Consider the following 22,365-nt stretch of genomic DNA (forward strand, 5'->3'; position numbering starts at 1 on the left):
CTCCATGACTTCTCCTAGACACGGCCATCACTAATCAGAGACTTACATATCTATCACCTGACCACACTGAACACATGCTTCTCCATGAGTTCTTAGACATGACCATCTATCACCTGACCACACTGATCACATGCTTCTCCATGACTTCTCCTAGACACGACCATCACTAATCAGAGACTTGCATATCTATCACAAGACCAGACTGATCACATGCCTCTCCATGACTTCTCCTAGACACAACCATCACTAATCAGAGACTTACATATCTATCACCTGACCACACTGATCACATGCTTCTCCATGACTTCTCCTAGACATGACCATCACTAAGAGACTTACATATATATCACCTGACCAGACTGATCACATGCTTCTCCATTACTTCTCCTAGACACGACCATCACTAATCAGAGACTTACATATCTATCACAAGACCAGACTGATCACATGCCTCCCATGACTTCTCCTAGACATGACCACCACTAATCAGAGACTTACATATCAATCACCTGACCACACTGATCACATGCTTCTCCATGACTTCTCCTAGACACGGCCATCACTAATCAGAGACTTACATATCTATCACCTGACCACACTGAACACATGCTTCTCCATGACTTCTCCTAGACACGCCCATCACTAATCAGAGACTTACATATCTGTCACCTGACCAGACTGATCACATGCTTCTCCATGACTTCTCCTAGACACGACCATCACTAATCAGAGACTTACATATCTGTCACCTGACCACACTGATCACATGCTTCTCCATGCCTTCTCCTAAACATGACCATCACTAATCAGCGACTTACATATCTGTCACCTGACCACACTGAACACATGCTTCTCCATGAGTTCTCCTAGACACGACCATCACTAAGAGACTTACATATATATCACCTGACCAGACTGATCACATGCTTCTCCATTACTTCTCCTAGACACGACCATCACTAATCAGAGACTTACATATCTATCACAAGACCAGACTGATCACATGCCTCCCATGACTTCTCCTAGACACAACCATCACTAATCAGAGACTTACATATCTATCACCTGACCACACTGATCACATGCTTCTCCATGACTTCTCCTAGACACAATCATCACTAATCAGAGACTTACATATCTATCACCTGACCACACTGATCACATGCTTCTCCTAGACACGGCCATCACTAATCAGAGACTTACATATCTATCACCTGACCACACTGAACACATGCTTCTCCATGAGTTCTTAGACATGACCATCTATCACCTGACCAGACTGATCACATGCTTCTCCATGACTTCTCCTAGACACGACCATCACAAATCAGAGACTTACATATCTATCACCTGACCACACTGATCACATGCTTCTCCATGACTTCTCCTAGACACGGCCATCACTAATCAGAGACTTACATATCTATCACCTGACCACACTGATCACATGCTTCTCCATGCCTTCTCCTAGACATGACCATCACTAATCAGCGACTTACATATCTGTCACCTGACCACACTGAACACATGCTTCTCCATGAGTTCTCCTAGACACGACCATCACTAAGAGACTTACATATCTATCACCTGACCAGACTGATCACATGTTTCTCCATGACTTCTCCTAGACACGACCATCACTAATCAGAGACTTACATATCTATCACAAGACCAGACTTATCACATGCCTCCCATGACTTCTCCTAGACACAACCATCACTAATCAGAGACTTACATATCTATCACCTGACCACACTGATCACATGCTTCTCCATGACTTCTCCTAGACATGTCCATCACTAATCAGAGACTTACACATCTATCACCTGACCACAATGATCACATGCCTCTCCATGACTTCTCCTAGACATGGCCATCACTAATCAGAGACTTACATATCTATCACCTGACCAGACTGATCACATGCTTCTCCATGACTTCTAGACACGGCCATCACTAATCAGAGACTTACATATCTATCACCTGACCACACTGAACACATGCTTCTCCATGAGTTCTTAGACATGACCATTTATCACCTGACCAGACTGATCACATGCTTATCCATGACTTCTCCTAGACACGACCATCACAAATCAGAGACTTGCATATCTATCACCTGACCACACTGATCACATGCTTCTCCATGACTTCTCCTAGACACGGCCATCACTTATCAGAGACTTACATATCTATCACCTGACCAGACTGATCACATGCTTCTCCATGACTTTTCCTAGACACGGCCATCACTAATTAGAGACTTACATATCTATCACCTGACCAGACTGATCACATGCTTCTCCATGACTTCTTCTAGAAACGACCATCACTAATCAGAGACTTACATATCTATCACCTGACCAAACTGATCACATGCTTCTCCATGACTTCTCCTAGACACGACCATCACAAATCAGAGACTTACATATCTATCACCTGACCACACTGATCACATGCTTCTCCATGACTTCTCCTAGACATGACCATCACAAATCAGAGACTTACATATCTATCACCTGACCAAACTGATCACATGCTTCTCCATGACTTCTCCTAGACACGACCATCACTAATCAGAGACTTACATATCTATCACCTGTCCAGACTAATCACATGCTTCTCCATGACTTCTCCTAGACACGACCATCACTAATCAGAGACTTACATATCTATCACCTGACCACACTGATCACATGAATCTCCGTGACTTCTCCTAGACACGGCCATCACTAATCAGAGACTTACATATCTATCACCTGACCACACTGATCACATGCTTCTCCATGACTTCTCCTAGACACGACCATCACTAATCAGAGACTTACATATCTATTACCTGACCAGACTGATCACATGCTTCTCCATGACTTCTCCTAGACACACCATCACTAATCAGAGACTTACATATCTATCACATGACCAAACTGATCACATGCTTCTCCATGACTTCTCCTAGACACGACCATCACAAATCAGAGACTTACATATCTATCACCTGACCACACTGATCACATGCTTCTCCATGACTTCTCCTAGACATGACCATCACAAATCAGAGACTTACATATCTATCACCTGACCAAACTGATCACATGCTTCTCCATGACTTCTCCTAGACACGACCATCACTAATCAGAGACTTACATATCTATCACCTGTCCAGACTGATCACATGCTTCTCCATGACTTCTCCTAGACACGACCATCACTAATCAGAGACTTATATATCTATCACCTGACCACACTGATCACATGCTTCTCCGTGACTTCTCCTAGACATGGCCATCACTAATCAGAGACTTACATATCTATCACCTGACCACACTGATCACATGCTTCTCCATGACTTCTCCTAGACATGGCCATCACTAATCAGAGACTTACATATCTATCACCTGACCAGACTGATCACATGCTTCTCCATGACTTCTAGACACGGCCATCACTAATCAGAGACTTACATATCTATCACCTGACCACACTGAACACATGCTTCTCCATGAGTTCTTAGACATGACCATTTATCACCTGACCAGACTGATCACATGCTTATCCATGACTTCTCCTAGACACGACCATCACAAATCAGAGACTTACATATCTATCACCTGACCACACTGATCACATGCTTCCCCATGACTTCTCCTAGACACGACCATCACTAATCAGAGACTTACATATCTATTACCTGACCAGACTGATCACATGCTTCTCCATGACTTCTCCTAGACACACCATCACTAATCAGAGACTTACATATCTATCACATGACCAAACTGATCACATGCTTCTCCATGACTTCTCCTAGACACGACCATCACTAATCAGAGACTTACATATCTATCACCTGACCACACTGATCACATGCTTCTCCATGATTTCTCCTAGACATGACCACCACTAATCAGAGACTTACATATCTATCCCCTGACCGGACTGATCACATGCTTCTCCATGACTTCTCCTAGACACGACCATCACTAATAAGAGACTTACATATCTATAACCTGACCAGACTGATCACATGCTTCTCCATGACTTCTCCTAGACATGACCATCATTAATCAGAGACTTACATATCTATCACCTGACCAGACTGATCACATGTTTCTCCATGACTTCTCCTAGACACGACCATCACTAACCAGAGACTTACATATCTATCACATGACCAAACTGATCACATGCTTCTCCATGACTTCTTCTAGATACGACCAGCACTAATCAGAGACATACATATCTATCACATGACCAAACTGATCACATGCTTCTCCATGACTTCTCCTAGACATGACCATCACTAATCAGAGACATACATATCTATCCCCTGACCACACTGATCACATGCTTCTCCATGACTTCTCCTAGACACGACCATCACTAATCAGAGACTTACATATCTATCACCTGACCAGACTGATCACATGCTTCTCCATGACTTCTCCTAGACATGACCATCACTAATCAGAGACTTACATATCTATCACTTGACCAGACTGATCACATGCTTCTCCATGACTTCTCCTAGAGATGACCATCACTAATCAGAGACTTACATGTCTATCACCTGACCACACTGATCACATGCTTCTCCATGCTTTCTCCTAGACACGCCCATCACTAATCAGAGACTTACATATCTATCACCTGACCACACTGATCACATGCTTCTCCATGACTTCTCCTAGACATGACCATCACTAATCAGAGACTTACATATCTATCACCTGACCACACTGATCACATGCTTCTCCATGCCTTCCCCTAGACATGACCATCACTAATCAGAGACGTACATATCTATCACCTGACCAGACTGATCACATGCTTCTCCATGAGTTCTCCTAGACACGACCATCACTAATCAGAGACTTACATATCTATCACCTGACCACACTGATCACATGCTTCTCCGTGACTTCTCCTAGACACGGCCATCACTAATCAGAGACTTACATATCTATCACCTGACCAGACTGATCACATGCTTCTCCATGACTTCTCCTAGACACGACCATCACTAATCAGAGACTTACATATCTATTACCTGACCAGACTGATCACATGCTTCTCCATGACTTCTCCTAGACACACCATCACTAATCAGAGACTTACATATCTATCACATGACCAAACTGATCACATGCTTCTCCATGACTTCTCCTAGACACGACCATCACAAATCAGAGACTTACATATCTATCACCTGACCACACTGATCACATGCTTCTCCATGACTTCTCCTAGACACGACCATCACTAATCAGAGACTTACATATCTATTACCTGACCAGACTGATCACATGCTTCTCCATGACTTCTCCTAGACACACCATCACTAATCAGAGACTTACATATCTATCACATGACCAAACTGATCACATGCTTCTCCATGACTTCTCCTAGACACGACCATCACTAATCAGAGACTTACATATCTATCACCTGACCACACTGATCACATGCTTCTCCATGATTTCTCCTAGACATGACCACCACTAATCAGAGACTTACATATCTATCCCCTGACCGGACTGATCACATGCTTCTCCATGACTTCTCCTAGACACGACCATCACTAATAAGAGACTTACATATCTATCACCTGACCAGACTGATCACATGCTTCTCCATGACTTCTCCTAGACATGACCATCATTAATCAGAGACTTACATATCTATCACCTGACCAGACTGATCACATGCTTCTCCATGACTTCTCCTAGACACGACCATCACTAATCAGAGACTTACATATCTATCACATGACCAAACTGATCACATGCTTCTCCATGACTTCTTCTAGATACGACCAGCACTAATCAGAGACATACATATCTATCACATGACCAAACTGATCACATGCTTCTCCATGACTTCTCCTAGACATGACCATCACTAATCAGAGACATACATATCTATCACCTGACCACACTGATCACATGCTTCTCCATGACTTCTCCTAGACACGACCATCACTAATCAGAGACTTACATATCTATCACCTGACCAGACTGATCACATGCTTCTCCATGACTTCTCCTAGACATGACCATCACTAATCAGAGACTTACATATCTATCACTTGACCAGACTGATCACATGCTTCTCCATGACTTCTCCTAGAGATGACCATCACTAATCAGAGACTTACATATCTATCACCTGACCACACTGATCACATGCTTCTCCATGCTTTCTCCTAGACACGCCCATCACTAATCAGAGACTTACATATCTATCACCTGACCACACTGATCACATGCTTCTCCATGACTTCTCCTAGACATGACCATCACTAATCAGAGACTTACATATCTATCACCTGACCACACTGATCACATGCTTCTCCATGCCTTCCCCTAGACATGACCATCACTAATCAGAGACGTACATATCTATCACCTGACCAGACTGATCACATGCTTCTCCATGAGTTCTCCTAGACACGACCATCACTAATCAGAGACTTACATATCTATCACCTGACCACACTGATCACATGCTTCTCCGTGACTTCTCCTAGACACGGCCATCACTAATCAGAGACTTACATATCTATCACCTGACCACACTGATCACATGCTTCTCCATGACTTCTCCTAGACACGACCATCACTAATCAGAGACTTACATATCTATTACCTGACCAGACTGATCACATGCTTCTCCATGACTTCTCCTAGACACACCATCACTAATCAGAGACTTACATATCTATCACATGACCAAACTGATCACATGCTTCTCCATGACTTCTCCTAGACACGACCATCACAAATCAGAGACTTACATATCTATCACCTGACCACACTGATCACATGCTTCTCCATGACTTCTCCTAGACATGACCATCACAAATCAGAGACTTACATATCTATCACCTGACCAAACTGATCACATGCTTCTCCATGACTTCTCCTAGACACGACCATCACTAATCAGAGACTTACATATCTATCACCTGACCACACTGATCACATGCTTCTCCATGACTTCTCCTAGACATGACCATCACTAATCAGAGACTTACATATCTATCACCTGACCACACTGATCACATGCTTCTCCATGCCTTCCCCTAGACATGACCATCACTAATCAGAGACTTACATATCTATCACCTGACCAGACTGATCACATGCTTCTCCATGACTTCTCCTAGAGATGACCATCACTAATCAGAGACTTACATATCTATCACCTGACCACACTGATCACATGCTTCTCCATGCCTTCTCCTAGACACGCCATCACTAATCAGAGACTTACATATCTATCACCTGACCACACTGATCACATGCTTCTCCATGCCTTCCGCTAGACATGACCATCACTACCCCAGAGTAATATGAGAAGGTGTGACAACACTTACTCCAAGAGAAATCTCTTCCTGTCCAGCCAATGACATCACATGACACAGACAGACCTTGATGTCCCCAGCCACCAATGACATCACATGACACAGACAGACCTTGATGTCCCCAGCCACCAATGACAAATATCATCTACACATTTGGCTCATGCGCGTTGTACTAAGCTGTGAATGTATATACCTTCTTACAAATAACAATGATAAGAATAATGTATGTCTGGCCTACAATTCTATACACACGTCCTGCTCAACCTACATTTCTGACCTGGTCAGCAGATACACACCTGGCCGCCCACGCCGCTCCTCCAACAACCTCCTCCTAACCATCCCACGTATCTCGCACTCCCATACACCACTACAGGACTTCACAAGAGCAGCCCCATCCTGTGGAACTCTCTCCCACTGCTCATCAGGCTTGCCCTCTCCTTCAACACCATCAAACATGCCCTAACCCTCCCAACTGAGAACCTCTTGATGCAGCCGCCTCCTATCGTGTCACCCGTCCCACTCTTTAGATTGTAAGCCTTTGGTAGGGCCCTCCCTCCTTGTGTATCCTACCTGATGATGCACTCTACCCACAGAATAATGTAACCTTGAATTATGGGGACTGTAACTCCAGCACAGCTCCCAACTGTTCAATATTCACCTTGGAAATCAGTCGTAGCCACCTAGATTAGGCAGCACTTGCCGATACTCTTTTCCTGCAGGTCCACCACTCCTGCTAACATGAAACTCCAACAAAGTGACACTCCACAGGCTTCAAACTTTGTGGTTTATTCGAGCATGGACACATACATGTTACAGGTCACCTGACTCTTCCTCAAGGGTCACCTGACCCAGAACATGTATGTGTCCATGCTCGAATAAACCACAAACAAAAGTTTGAAGCTGTGGAGTGCCTTTTTCTACCGTGTTGCAGCTCCCAACTGTCCCTCTTTTGGAGGGACAGATCCTCTTTGGGAACCGTCTCTCTGTTCCTCGTTCTTCCATTTGGGACTCTCATACAGATATATGTCATTACAGTACGTATTTCATCTACTGAAAAATGTGTTAAGTTGACTCTAAACTTTATTCCCATCCTTTAAACTGATAGATTTCTTATTTTCATAATAAGAATCTTATTTCATTGATATGAAGGAAAATGAACCAGGGTAGAAAGGACCAGCGTGGTTTGAATTATAATACAACTTATTTTTCTTTTGAAATCTTTATGGTATCAGTGACGAGGGTTGTGTCAGGGGCGTGGTCAGGGGTGTGACAGGGTTGTGGCTTAAGTGTCTCTCATTTCAGAAAGTTGGGAGGCATGCTCCAGTGTATGACCTGGCATTGTGTATGTTACTGCTTATTACCTGTATTGTGTTGTCTGCCACCCCTATTATCATTGTCTGTAACCATGGAATATTTTGTCGCTTTATAAATCAATAATAATGATGATGTATTGTGCAGTGCTGCGTAATATGTTGGCGCTATATACATCCAATAAATAATAATAATAATAATGTATTGTGCAGCGCTGTGTAATATGCTGGCGCTATATACATCCAATAAATAATAATAATAATGTATTGTGCAGTGCTGCGTAATATGCTGGCACTATATACATCCAACAAATAATAATGATATGACTGGCGTACTCACAAAGACATGCATGGGGTGGAGGCTGGGTGGCCTCAGCAGCTCCTCTGGCGGGGTCAGGGTGAGGGCGGTGGTCACAAGGCTCTCCTCCTCCTCTGATTGGCCTGGATAGCTGACGGTGAGTGCCGGGGCGTCAGACTGGGAGGGCACCGCGGGCAGAAGCTCCTCCTCCAGATGAGAAGGAAGGACGCAGTTACACTCTATACACAGACCCCACACGCCCACCTCACCCAGTTATTGCCCAGACTCTGATGAGCACTCCTCATTACCTCTGCCCCCCTCCTCAGAGGCTGCGCTGGACGGCGGGTGTGGTAGGTGGAGGATACACCCTGAATATTAACTCGATGATATCCCATCAGTCTGTAATGCTGAGGAACCTACAGCGAGAGTCATACACAGAGCTCAATGCAGCAACCAGGCTGTGCAGTGTGTGTACAGCAGTGTGTATGGAGCAGAGTGCAGTGTATAGACAGCAGTGTGTGTATGGAGCAGTGTATAGACCGCAGTGTGTGTATGGTGCAGTGTGCAGTGTATAGACAGCAGTGTGTGTATGGAGCAGTGTGCAGTGTATAGTCAGCAGTGTGTGTATGGAGCAGTGTACAGTGTATAGACAGCAGTGTGTGTATGGAGCAGTGTACAGTGTATAGACAGCAGTGTGTGTATAGAGCAGTGTGCAGTGTATAGACAGCAGTGTGTGTACAACAGTGTGTATAGAGCAGTGTGTGTATAGAGCAGTGTGCAGTGTATAGACAGCAGTGTGTGTATGCAGCAGTATGCAGTGTATAGCCAGCAGTGTGTGTATAGACAGTAGTGTGTGTATGGAGCAGTGTGCAGTGTATAGACAGCAGTGTGTATGGAGCAGTGTGCAATGTATAGACAGCAGTGTGTGTATGGTGCAGTATGCAGTGTATAGACAGCAGTGTGTGTATGGAGCAGTGTGCAGTGTATAGACAGCAGTGTGTGTATGGAGCAGTGTGCAGTGTATAGACAGCAGTGTGTATGGAGCAGTGTACAGTGTATAGACAGCAGTGTGTGTATGGAGCAGTGTGCAGTGTATAGACAGCAGTGTGCGTACAACAGTGTGTATAGAGCAGTGTGTATATAGAGCAGTGTGCAGTGTATAGACAGCAGTGTGTGTATTCAGCAGTATGCAGTGTATAGCCAGCAGTGTGTGTATAGACAGCAGTGTGTGTATAGAAAGCAGTATGTGTATGGAGCAGTGTGCAGTGTATAGACAGTAGTGTGTCTATGGAGCAGTGTGCAGTGTATAGCCAGCATTGTGTGTATGGAGCAGTGTGCAGTGTATAGACAGCAGTGTGTCTATGGAGCAGTGTGTAGACAGCAGTGTGTATGGAGCAGTGTGCAGTGTAAAGACAGCAGTGTGTGTATGGAGCAGTGTGCAGTGTATAGCCAGCAGTGTGTGTATGGAGCAGTGTGCAGTGTAGAGGCAGCAATGTGTGTATGGAGCAGTGTGCAGTGTATAGGCAGCAATGTGTGTATGGAGCAGTGTGCAGTGTATAGACAGCAGTGTGTGTATGGAGCAGTGTGCAGTGTATAGACAGCAGTATGTGTATGGAGCAGTGTGCAGTGTATAGACAGCAGTGTGTGTATAGAGCAGTGTGCAGTGTATAGACAGCAGTGTGTGTATAGAGCAGTGTGCAGTGTATAGACAGCTGTGTGTATGGTGCAGTGTGCAGTGTATAGGCAGCTGTGTGTATGGTGCAGTGTGCAGTGTATAGACAGCTGTGTGTATAGAGCAGTGTGCAGTGTATGGAGCAGTGTGCAGTGTATAGACAGCAGTGTGTGTATGGAGCAGTGTGCAGTGTATAGACAGCTGTGTGTATGGTGCAGTGTGCAGTGTATAGACAGCTGTGTGTATGGTGCAGTGTGCAGTGTATAGACAGCTGTGTGTATAGAGCAGTGTGCAGTGTATAGACAGCAGTGTGTGTATGGAGCAGTGTGCAGTGTATAGACAGCAGTGTGTGTATAGAGCAGTGTGCAGTGTATAGACAGCTGTGTGTATGGTGCAGTGTGCAGTGTATAGACAGCTGTGTGTATAGAGCAATGTGCAGTGTATAGACAGCAGTGTGTGTATGGAGCAGTGTGCAGTGTATAGACAGCAGTGTGTGTATGGAGCAGTGTGCAGTGTATAGACAGCAGTGTGTGTATGGTGGAGTGTGCAGTGTATAGGCAGCAATGTGTGTATGGAGCAGTGTGCGGTGTATAGACAGCAGTGTGTGTATGGAGCAGTGTGCGGTGTATAGACAGCAGTGTGTGTATGGAGCAGTGTGCAGTGTAAAGACAGCAGTGTGTGTATGGAGCAGTGTGCAGGGTATAGACAGCAGTGTGTGTATGGTGCAGTGTGCAGTGTATAGACAGCAGTGTGTGTATGGAGCAGGGTGCAGTGTATAGACAGCAGTGTGTGTATGGAGCAGTGTGCAGTGTATAGACAGCAGTGTGTGTATGGTGCAGTGTGCAGTGTATAGGCAGCAATGTGTGTATGGAGCAGTGTGCGGTGTATAGACAGCAGTGTGTGTATGGAGCAGTGTGCAGGGTATAGACAGCAGTGTGTGTATGGTGCAGTGTGCAGTGTATAGGCAGCAATGTGTGTATGGAGCAGTGTGCAGTGTATAGACAGCAGTGTGTGTATGGTGCAGTGTGCAGTGTATAGACAGCAGTGTGTGTATGGAGCAGTGTGCAGTGTATAGACAGCAGTGTGTGTATGGTGCAGGGTGCAGTGTATAGGCAGCAATGTGTGTATGGAGCAGTGTGCAGTGTATAGACAGCAGTGTGTGTATGGAGCAGTGTGCAGTGTATAGTCAGCAGTGTGTGTATGGAGCAGTGTGCAGTGTATAGACAGCAGTGTGCAGTGTATAGACAGCAGTGTGCAGTGTATAGACAGCAGTGTGTGTATGGTGCAGTGTGCAGTGTATAGGCAGCAATGTGTGTATGGAGCAGTGTGCGGTGTATAGACAGCAGTGTGTGTATGGAGCAGTGTGCAGGGTATAGACAGCAGTGTGTGTATGGTGCAGTGTGCAGTGTATAGGCAGCAATGTGTGTATGGAGCAGTGTGCAGTGTATAGACAGCAGTGTGTGTATGGTGCAGTGTGCAGTGTATAGACAGCAGTGTGTGTATGGTGCAGTGTGCAGTGTATAGACAGCAGTGTGTGTATGGAGCAGTGTGCAGTGTATAGACAGCAGTGTGTGTATGGTGCAGTGTGCAGTGTATAGGCAGCAATGTGTGTATGGAGCAGTGTGCAGTGTATAGGCAGCAATGTGTGTATGGAGCAGTGTGCAGTGTCTAGTCAGCAGTGTGTGTATGGAGCAGTGTGCAGTGTATAGACAGCAGTGTGTGTATGGTGCAGTGTGCAGTGTATAGACAGCAGTGTGTGTATGGAGCAGTGTGCAGTGTATAGACAGCAGTGTGTGTATGGTGCAGTGTGCAGTGTATAGGCAGCAATGTGTGTATGGAGCAGTGTGCAGTGTATAGGCAGCAATGTGTGTATGGAGCAGTGTGCAGTGTCTAGTCAGCAGTGTGTGTATGGGGCAGTGTGCAGTGTATAGACAGCAATGTGTGTATGGAGCAGTGTGCAGTGTATAGACAGCAGTGTGTGTATGGTGCAGTGTGCAGTGTATAGGCAGCAATGTGTGTATGGAGCAGTGTGCAGTGTATAGGCAGCAATGTGTGTATGGAGCAGTGTGCAGTGTATAGACAGCAATGTGTGTATGGTGCAGTGTGCAGTGTATAGACACCAGTGTGTGTATGGAGCAGTGTGCAGTGTATAGACAGCAGTGTGTGTATGGTGCAGTGTGCAGTGTATAGGCAGCAATGTGTGTATGGAGCAGTGTGCAGTGTATAGGCAGCAATGTGTGTATGGAGCAGTGTGCAGTGTCTAGTCAGCAGTGTGTGTATGGTGCAGTGTGCAGTGTATAGACAGCAGTGTGTGTATGGAGCAGTGTGCAGTGTATAGACAGCAGTGTGTGTATGGTGCAGTGTGCAGTGTATAGGCAGCAGTGTGTGTATGGAGCAGTGTGCAGTGTATAGGCAGCAGTGTGTGTATGGTGCAGTGTGCAGTGTATAGGCAGCAATGTGTGTATGGAGCAGTGTGCAGTGTGGTAAGTCACCTTTAGGTCATAGAAGGGTAATACCACTTTGAGGTGAACGGCGGCCGGTTCCGGGGTGGATGAGCGCAGGTCTGTAGAGGACTGACACAGAAAATAGAGAGATAATTAACATCCCCGGAGGGCATAAACCTTACCACTGTTTAGAAGCTTTTCTCTGGCTGCCATTATCTTATTGCTCTGACTTTTGTGGAAACAGCCAGTAATGTCGCACTGATCACTGTACTATATAACCCCATTCCGTACATAGCTGAGACACCATGTAAAGGAAAGGTCATTGGCTCTGTGCGTTAAGGCCAGCCATCTCCTCTCCTCTGTCCGCAGGTCCTGAAGTCCTGTGCAATGTTCAGATGCTGCCGTGTCCTTTGTAGAGGAAGGAGGCTTTCTCCTGGCGACTGACAAGCCACACTTGTTACTTTCATGAGCTTGCAATTTCTTTGAGTTTTGCACGGTCTGACCTTCAGGTGAATATATTGGAATGACCACTCCTGAGAAGATTTAAAGCAGTCTTGATTGTTTTCATTTCATCTCTTGCTGTAGAATGATGGACAGAGCCTCACAACCCTTCCTAGATAGATGGGCAACAACAATAACTTCTCTAATATCACTGCTGATGTCTTCCCTCCTTGGCTTTGTGGTAACACATCTGAATGCTCGAACCTGCCAAAACTTCTGCTGTTATAGACCTGGTCACACTTGCTGATGATCAGTTAATCAAGTGCATGTGATTAGCAGCACCTGTCCTATTCCTATGGAACTAGTAATGGTTGTGTTCTGACCTAGCCATCTATCACAATTTATCTTTAGTCACTCCTTAACTACTTCATGCTATCTGGATGACTATAGTCTAAGTCTGTTACTGTGGCATGTGCGCATGCCCGCCACTTGTTCTCAGCAGCATTTAGGTGGTGGCATTTGGTGAAAGGGGAACAAGTGTTCCCCAAGCCAGTCACAGTGCCTAAAAGGATTGTACATGACCCCTGATCAGGGGCCATGTCCATTCATAATAGGGAAGTAAAAAAAAAATGGAACACTTCCTGGTAACCCAGGATACTGTGTGCAGCGCCATCTAGCGGCGAAGATGTAAAATCACAGTTTGGATACATTTTTCATTAACAGTTGATAAAATTAATCTCTTCCAAAGCTCCCCTTACTTCACTATAAACAGTTGTCTTTGGGAATCATTTCTTTTTATATTTATCACATAAGGATGCATTACTGTTATTTTAGTAAATAAGTGCTTGTAATTATTGACCGGATAAAAAAAAAAAAAAAAACACCTTTAATTCCAAATAATACATTGTCGCCACACATTGTACTAGGGACATAATTTAAATGTTGTGATAGCCGGGACTAATGGGCAAATAAAATGTGTGTGTTTTATTTATAGTAGCATTGATTATTCTAATACTATGGGGAATGAAATTGGAGAATTAGAGTATTTTTTTCTTTTTTTTTTACCCTGATTTTTCCCTATAAAATGCATATAAAATAAAGGAATCACTGAAAACAAGCATCGCTCACAAAAAGCCTAATTTGTGGTGAAAAAAAACCCAAGATATAGATTATTCAGGTGTGAGTCGCAGTGATAAAGTTATGGCCAAATGAATGGGAGGAGCCCTGACCGGTGAAAATGGCCTCTGGGAAGAAGTGGTTAAACTTGCCCATTTCTCCTGATTCCAACACAAAGCGGATCGGAGATGAAAAACTAACTATAACAAGTAACTTGTCTATATATCTTATCTAAAGTTTAGATAGTGTACACAGCAAATCTAGCTGCAAACAGCTTCAATAGTTTATGATTATTTCTTCCTGTGATACAATGACAGCAGCCATGTTCGGCTTGTCATCATAACACAGGCAAGCTGCACTGCATCTCCAGCCCTCAGCTCAATCCCCTCTCCTCCTCCCTCCTCCCCTCTGCCTCTGAAATCTCTGGCTAGTAACCTCCTCCTGCCCAGACTGGAGCTCCCATAAGCTCTTGCTACAGTGCCAAGGCACTATGAAAAGCCGTGGGCGAGGCTTGTTTAGTGTATAGGGAATTAGAGTATTAAAACAAAACCAAAAAAATATTTGGCTTGAGGAATGCCCTATAAATTATATGAAAGGAACACAATTATGCAATGAGTAAAAGTTTATCTCTGATCCACTTTAAGGGCTGGTTCAGACGGACGCTTGCGGAGCGTTTACTGCAAGCGTTCGGGACGTTGCGGTAAACGCTCCCATTCAAGTGAATGGGAGCGTTTACACCGAGCTTTTGCACTCGTTTGCACGATCGCGGCGTTCGGGTCCCGATTTTTGCGAGCGTTCGAGCTGCCCCTGGAAGCGACATGTAGCTTCCAGGGGGCGGCCAACCGCAACTGCTAATGTCCCCTTAGGGGAATTAAAAACGCGGCCGCAACACAACGCGACGCGAAGGCTACTGAAAGCCTGACCGCGCAGCCGCCGCAACGCCCCCGAACGTGACGTCGCCGAAACGTCCGTCTGATCCAGCCCTTAAGAACATTAACATGCTGCCTAATATACCCCACCCATTTTCTGTCCCCCCCACTTGTTCCATAGATTAGGTAAACCCTTGTCCTCTGTCTAGGCCATGTTGTGTACTCACCGGCCCATCTGGCTCTGCAGGGTACGGGGAAAAGTCGTGAAAGAGGATGTGATCAGATGATACTGGAAGAATGTGGGCCACATCTTCATCAACGCTCTCTGTGTGAGATAAGAAGACACATGATGAGACGCAGGAACTGCAGAGGTAACCAGTCGGTGTCACCACAACTTACCAAACGTCACCTCTTCCTCAGGCTTGCCACAAACAAGTTCCACCAACTTCTTGATGTGGCCCAACCTGTGACTTACTCTGCAGCGGATGAGAACCTGGAATAGAGACACAGAGGTGTCCACCATGCATACTAATATTCAATGTGTGTACAGAAATACCACCTAAAAGATGATAGATAAGTAGAAGAAGTGAAAGCGGGCCCAGCAAATATTATTAAAACTCAATGGTTGAAAGTCACATAATTATGTGGCAGAAACATGTCCTCCTCTCAGTATGTAATCTGTTCCTCGTGGACAGCAATAACGTCAGGTAAATGTTTCCGGCAATAGCTGATCAGTTATTCACTTCGGAATTACTTCAGTTCTTTCCTAACACAACAGCTGAAACTCGGCAATGGGCATGTTGGAACTTTGTCAACCTCACTACAGATCCTTCCACAACATTCCTAGAAGACGAAGGTCAGGACCTTCCACACCATTAATTGTAGGTTAGTAGATTGACTGGTCTAGATTTTGGCCATTGTCCTGTGGCATGACCCCGCTTCTCACAGGCTTCCATTCATGGACGGATTCCTTGACATTTTCCAGCAGAATTTTCTGGTACATTTCAGAATTCATAGTCATGTCAATGAAGGTAAGATGAGCTGATCCAGAGACAGATCCAGAGGCTGAAAAGAAGGCCAAAACAATTGTACCACCACCACCATTTCACAGATAGGACTGGGTTGGGTTCTTAAGGTATTTTTGTCTCATCAGACCAGACAATGCTCTTCCAGCAGAAATTGTATTTTTGGTATTCCCTACTGCTACTAGTATTTTTGGTATAATAGTGTTTTTTCGTACTTCTCTGCCTTATACAGCTTTGTTGGTAATTTCTCTTGATGGGACACTCCTGAATCGTGACATTGACCGATGGAAGAGGCCCCAGGCTTCCTGGACATCAGCCTGCGGTTATCAGCGTTCTGCTTACGTATCACACACCATGCGCCTGCTGTGATCTTTCTTGGTTGATAACTTCTGGACAGGGTAACGCTAGTATTGAATACCCTCTATTTCTGGACTATCTTCCTGATGTTGGACTGGCGGAGTCCCAACTCAAACAGAAATAGATTAGTAACCTCCTTCAGTCTAGTGATGTGACGCATTGAACATTTTTCATATCAAACACATCATCTCATTTACAATATGGCAGCAGCCAGAGCTGGAGAAACATTTTACCTTCCATGGAACACAAAGGTAATTAGCTCTCAGCTCTTATCAAAAAGGCCTTCCTGGACTTCCAAGCCCTCTGCTGACTAACAAGCCATCCATCTGGGATTGGCTTGACCAAACCTCGTAAAACTAGCTCTCCTCTAGGCTAAGTGGCTGCAAGATTCACACCTCTGCCTGCCCTAAATCTTCTGCAAGAGTTGAAAGCAGACCTCGGATGCCACCAGTGTTCTTCCACACAGCTGCCTCTGCAGGCATGACAACTGAACTCAGAATAACCCTGATCTTCACATTTTTTCTATTTCATGGTTTTCTAGATACAGTGGTCAGGCTAGCCACACCATTTTTTACAGGAACCATTAAGCAAACCGCTACTCACAGACTGGGAGACTTTTAGGCGCACTGCACATCCAGCCACTGAGAAAGAAAGGGTCTCAGTAATACAGGTCAGACTCGAAAAATCAGAATATTGTGCAAAAGTCCATTTATCTCAGTAATTCAACTTAAAGAGACACTGAAGCGGAAAAAAATATATGATATAGTGAATTGTTTGTGTACTATGAATAATTACTAGAAGATTAGCAGCAAAGAAAATATTCTCATACTTTTATTTTCAGGTATATAGTGTTTTTTCTAACATTGCATCATTCTATAATATGTGCAGATTACACAACACTCAGCATTCAAAATGAGTCTTTCAGAGCAGTCTATGAACTAATGACCTCTCCTCTAGCAGAGAAAAAGTAAATAGTTCACTTACAGTTGAGATAATAAAAGTCAGAAGACAGCCCTCTCCACGACCTTGAAAGTCGTAGAGCTTAATGGCTTTTTTGCATGGAGATAACAACTGGAGTTTCTTAACTCTTCCTGTACTGGAAACAATTACACTGATGTATCTGATCTTAATGTTTTATTTCTTAGCTGTACTACACATACAAATCATAATATCATCTTTTTTTTTTTGCTTCAGTGTCTCTTTAAAAGGTGAACTAAGAATAGAGTCATTACACGCAAAGCGAGATATTCCAAGCCTTTATTTGTTATAATGTTGATGATTATGGCTTACAGCTTATGAGAACCCCAACATCTCAGCCCATTGTGAAAATGTGCAACATTCTAGGCTTAGTGTCGGACTCTAATCAGCTAATTCATCCAAAACACCTGCAGAGGGATCCTATTCCATATTTTAGTTTCACCTTTTAAGTTGAATTACTGAAATAAACGGTGTTTTGTGTGAGATTCTAATTTATCGAGTTTAACCTGCACTTTGTGGTGTGATACTCATGTTTCATATGTGTGAATTCATAATGCCTTACTGAATGTAAATATGCAATCCACTAATTGATATGACTTATGGGCTGTGAGAAATGGGCATACCAGGTATTCTGCCAGATCTGTGTCCTTGGATAGGGGACTGTCCCCAGATACAGTTGCAGCAAGGCTGGACTCTGCTTGTCATACCCAGCTGCAGAGGGAGTAACACCCAGCGACCCCCTCAGCCCAGGGCCCTTTGCCTATCATCTGTAGTCTAACATCTGCTGACAGGCCAGCAGGACACCAGCCATAACACGATGCTTTGGATTACTGAATGCAAAGGCTTTACCGCTCATCGGACATTTTATCCATTCTTCATTATGTTCTTTTTCCTGCTTATTCTGTCCAACCCGCTAGAGATATTTTGGCAGTTTTAATGTATATTTTTTGTGTATAGTTTTATAATAAAGCTAATCATTGAATTGTTCCAGTTTTGCCCTTGTTACCGGATTATATCATGGGAGGATATAGTGTGAAGGTGTGATGGGGACTTTGCTGGTATACATTGATTTGATGCTACGATATAATATAGAATGTGCTGACACCACAAAGATTCCTATCCCGGTGTCAGCCAAGAATCCAGATCTCACCTTTCTTGCAGCCTGCTGGAAACGCCTGAGAGCCCGGTTCCTGTTGGCCCACAAATTATTCCGATAGAGGTCAAACTGTGGCTGTAATGTGGGATACTAGACAAGAGAGACATGGCATTAGTAATGCACCAACATCTCCCACATGTAACGGATAGACTACAGAAGGATGTCTCTACCCACCTGTCCCGCCCTCCGCATCACCCGCTGAGCCATGGCATGCGTAGTCCAACGCCCGTACTCCTTCTGGTGCTCCGCATGGCCGCTCCTCACCTGCGTCACACAGAAACGATTACTGAAGCCATCATACTGGACATGCACCAAGAAAAGGAAAATAGGCCCAGCTAACCCAAGTTGGGGGACACAGCTTGGGGGAGACAGCTTAGAGGACGAAGATTGGGGGACGCAGCTTGGAGAACGCAGCTTGGAGGACGCAGGTTGGGAGTCGCAGCTTAGGGGACGTAGCTTGAGGAACGCAGCTTGGGGGACGTAGCTTGAGGAACGCAGCTTGGGGGACGTAGCTTGGAATGAAAGTTAGGGGCCACAGCTTGAAGGACAAGATCCTTTGAGATCACTGACACCCCAGCAAATGGCGTTCTCCCCCATGTGACCCCTCCCATAAAGTAGTAATAGACGGGGAAAGGTGGGAAGTGAAGAAGTTGACATGTTGGGACATTGTTGGGAAGATAAACGCAGTGTGAATATGGCTGACCTGGTTTGGTTCTACAGGACTCTGGCGTTCATCCAGGATGCGCTGGCGCTGGTTGGGGGAGATCGGGTCACTGCCCAGGTGGACTTGCCTGTCACATAGAAACAAAAATGAATTAATGGAATACAGATGGGTTCAACCCTGGTATGCGTGTGTCATCTTCACACTATATACACACCGTACATATAACTACACAAAAATCTTACCCACACACACTCACTCTACATATAACAGCACAAACACTGTACACACACATAAAAACACACTTTACAGAAACACACACTGTATACACATAAACACACAGATCACACAACCTACAAATACAACTGTATACACAGATACACACTGTAAACACGTATAAAACATGCTGCACGCACACACGCCACACACACACACACACATGCACACATGCTGCACACACGCTGCATACACGCTGCACACCCACATCCACACTGTACACACACACTGTACACACACACATTGTACACACACACTGTACACACACACACACACATTGTACACACACACACACACTGTACACACATGCTGCACACCCACATCCACACTGTACACACACACACACTGTACACACACATATTACATACACACTGTACACACACACACTGTACACACACATATTACACACACACACACACACTGTACACACACATATTACATACACACTGTACACACACACACTGTACACACACATATTACATACACACTGTACACACACACTGTACACACACATATTACACACACACACACACACTGTACACACACATATTACACACACACACATTGTACACACACACACACTGTACACACACATATTACACACACACACACACACACACACACTGTATACACACACACACACACATATTACACACACACATATTACACACACACACACTGTACACACACACACACACACACACACACACACTGTATACACACACACACACACACACACTGTACACACACATATTACACACACACACACACACACACACTGTATACACACACACACACTGTACACACACACAGATACACACACACACACTGTACACACACACACACACACACTGTACACACACACACACACATTACACACACACACACACTGTACACACACACACCTATAAGAAACACACACACACACTGTACACACACATATTACACACACACACACACTGTATACACACACACACACACACACACACACACACACACACACACACACACACATACATACATACACACTGTACACACACACACACTGTATACACACACACACACACACACACTGCACACAAACACACACACACACACACTGCACACACACACTGCACACACACACACACACACTGTACACGCACGCACACACACACATTACACACACACACACACACACACACACACACTGCACACACACACACACACACACACTGCACACACACACACACACACACACACACACTGCACACACACACACACACACACACACACACACACACACACACACTGCACACACACACACACACACACACACACACACACACACACACACACTATACATATACACACACACACACTGTACACGCACGCACACACACACATTACACACACACACACACACACACACACACTGCACACACACACACACACACACACACACACACACACACACTGCACACACACACACACACACACACACACACACACACTGCACACACACACACACACACACACACACACACACACTGCACACACACACTGCACACACACACACTGCACACACACACACACTGCACACACACACACACTGCACACACACACACACACACACACACACACACACACACACACACACACACACACACACACACACACACACACACACACACACACACACACACACACACACACACACACACACACACACACGTAATTCTGCCAAACTACTTATTTGCAGAACAGATCAATAATGAGATTCCATACAACTAGACTGTAAATTCTCTGGAAACGTCTCTCTGTACAGATGACTGCAGAGGTTTAGGGCTCGTTCTCATCTGAGCGGGAATTTTGCAATTCCCACTCACCGCAAACCGCTGGCGGTTTTTTTTAAACGCTAGCACATGTAATCCTATGGCAGGGTTCTCACTGCCGCAATCATGGGCGTTTTGCGATTAGCGATAATCGCAATTGCATTACCTGCAGTGTTTTGGCTGCAATTCTGGAGCGATCACGATTAGCATGTATAGAACTGCTAATCGCGATCGCTCCCAAAACGCTACTTTGTCCAAGGATTTTTCTGCGGTAATCGTGGCAAAATCACTCCCTCAAAACGCTTGTGGTAATCGCCAGCGGTTTGCGATTTTAGGTGTGAACGGGGCCTAAAGCTGGGCGGATACACAATGCTGATAACAATGTCACGGCTCTCAAGTGCTGCTTGCCTAGTCCTGTGTGTCCTCATATAAAACTTCCCAGGGAAATAATAATCACATTATTATTGCTGGCTTGGCCCAAGCCTGAAGAAGGGGACTGGATCCCTGAAAGCTCACAGAAGTAAACCTCATCAGAGGTATTACTTTTACAAAGCTCTGACTTTCCACCTAAAGAACTCAGCT

At 44.8% G+C, this 22,365-nt stretch overlaps 1 protein-coding gene across 1 annotated transcript in view; it reads right to left on the reverse strand.

Annotated features, from left to right (window-relative positions):
- The window catches only part of CFAP221 (cilia and flagella associated protein 221), a 169,069-nt gene that overhangs the window by 35,949 nt on the left and 110,755 nt on the right, over positions 1–22,365 (reverse strand). Inside the window, exons 12-19 of the mRNA XM_068246325.1 lie at positions 19,736–19,823; positions 19,207–19,296; positions 19,027–19,122; positions 15,916–16,009; positions 15,744–15,841; positions 13,139–13,219; positions 9,283–9,390; positions 9,017–9,181 (exon numbers count right to left, since the gene is read on the reverse strand). Of these exons, the coding sequence (XP_068102426.1) occupies positions 9,017–9,181; positions 9,283–9,390; positions 13,139–13,219; positions 15,744–15,841; positions 15,916–16,009; positions 19,027–19,122; positions 19,207–19,296; positions 19,736–19,823 (820 nt within the window). The remainder of the gene's footprint in view (positions 1–9,016; positions 9,182–9,282; positions 9,391–13,138; positions 13,220–15,743; positions 15,842–15,915; positions 16,010–19,026; positions 19,123–19,206; positions 19,297–19,735; positions 19,824–22,365) is intronic.

This window comes from Hyperolius riggenbachi, chromosome 7 (assembly GCF_040937935.1).
Source record: "Hyperolius riggenbachi isolate aHypRig1 chromosome 7, aHypRig1.pri, whole genome shotgun sequence".
In the NCBI taxonomy this organism is placed as follows: Eukaryota; Metazoa; Chordata; class Amphibia; order Anura; family Hyperoliidae; genus Hyperolius; species Hyperolius riggenbachi.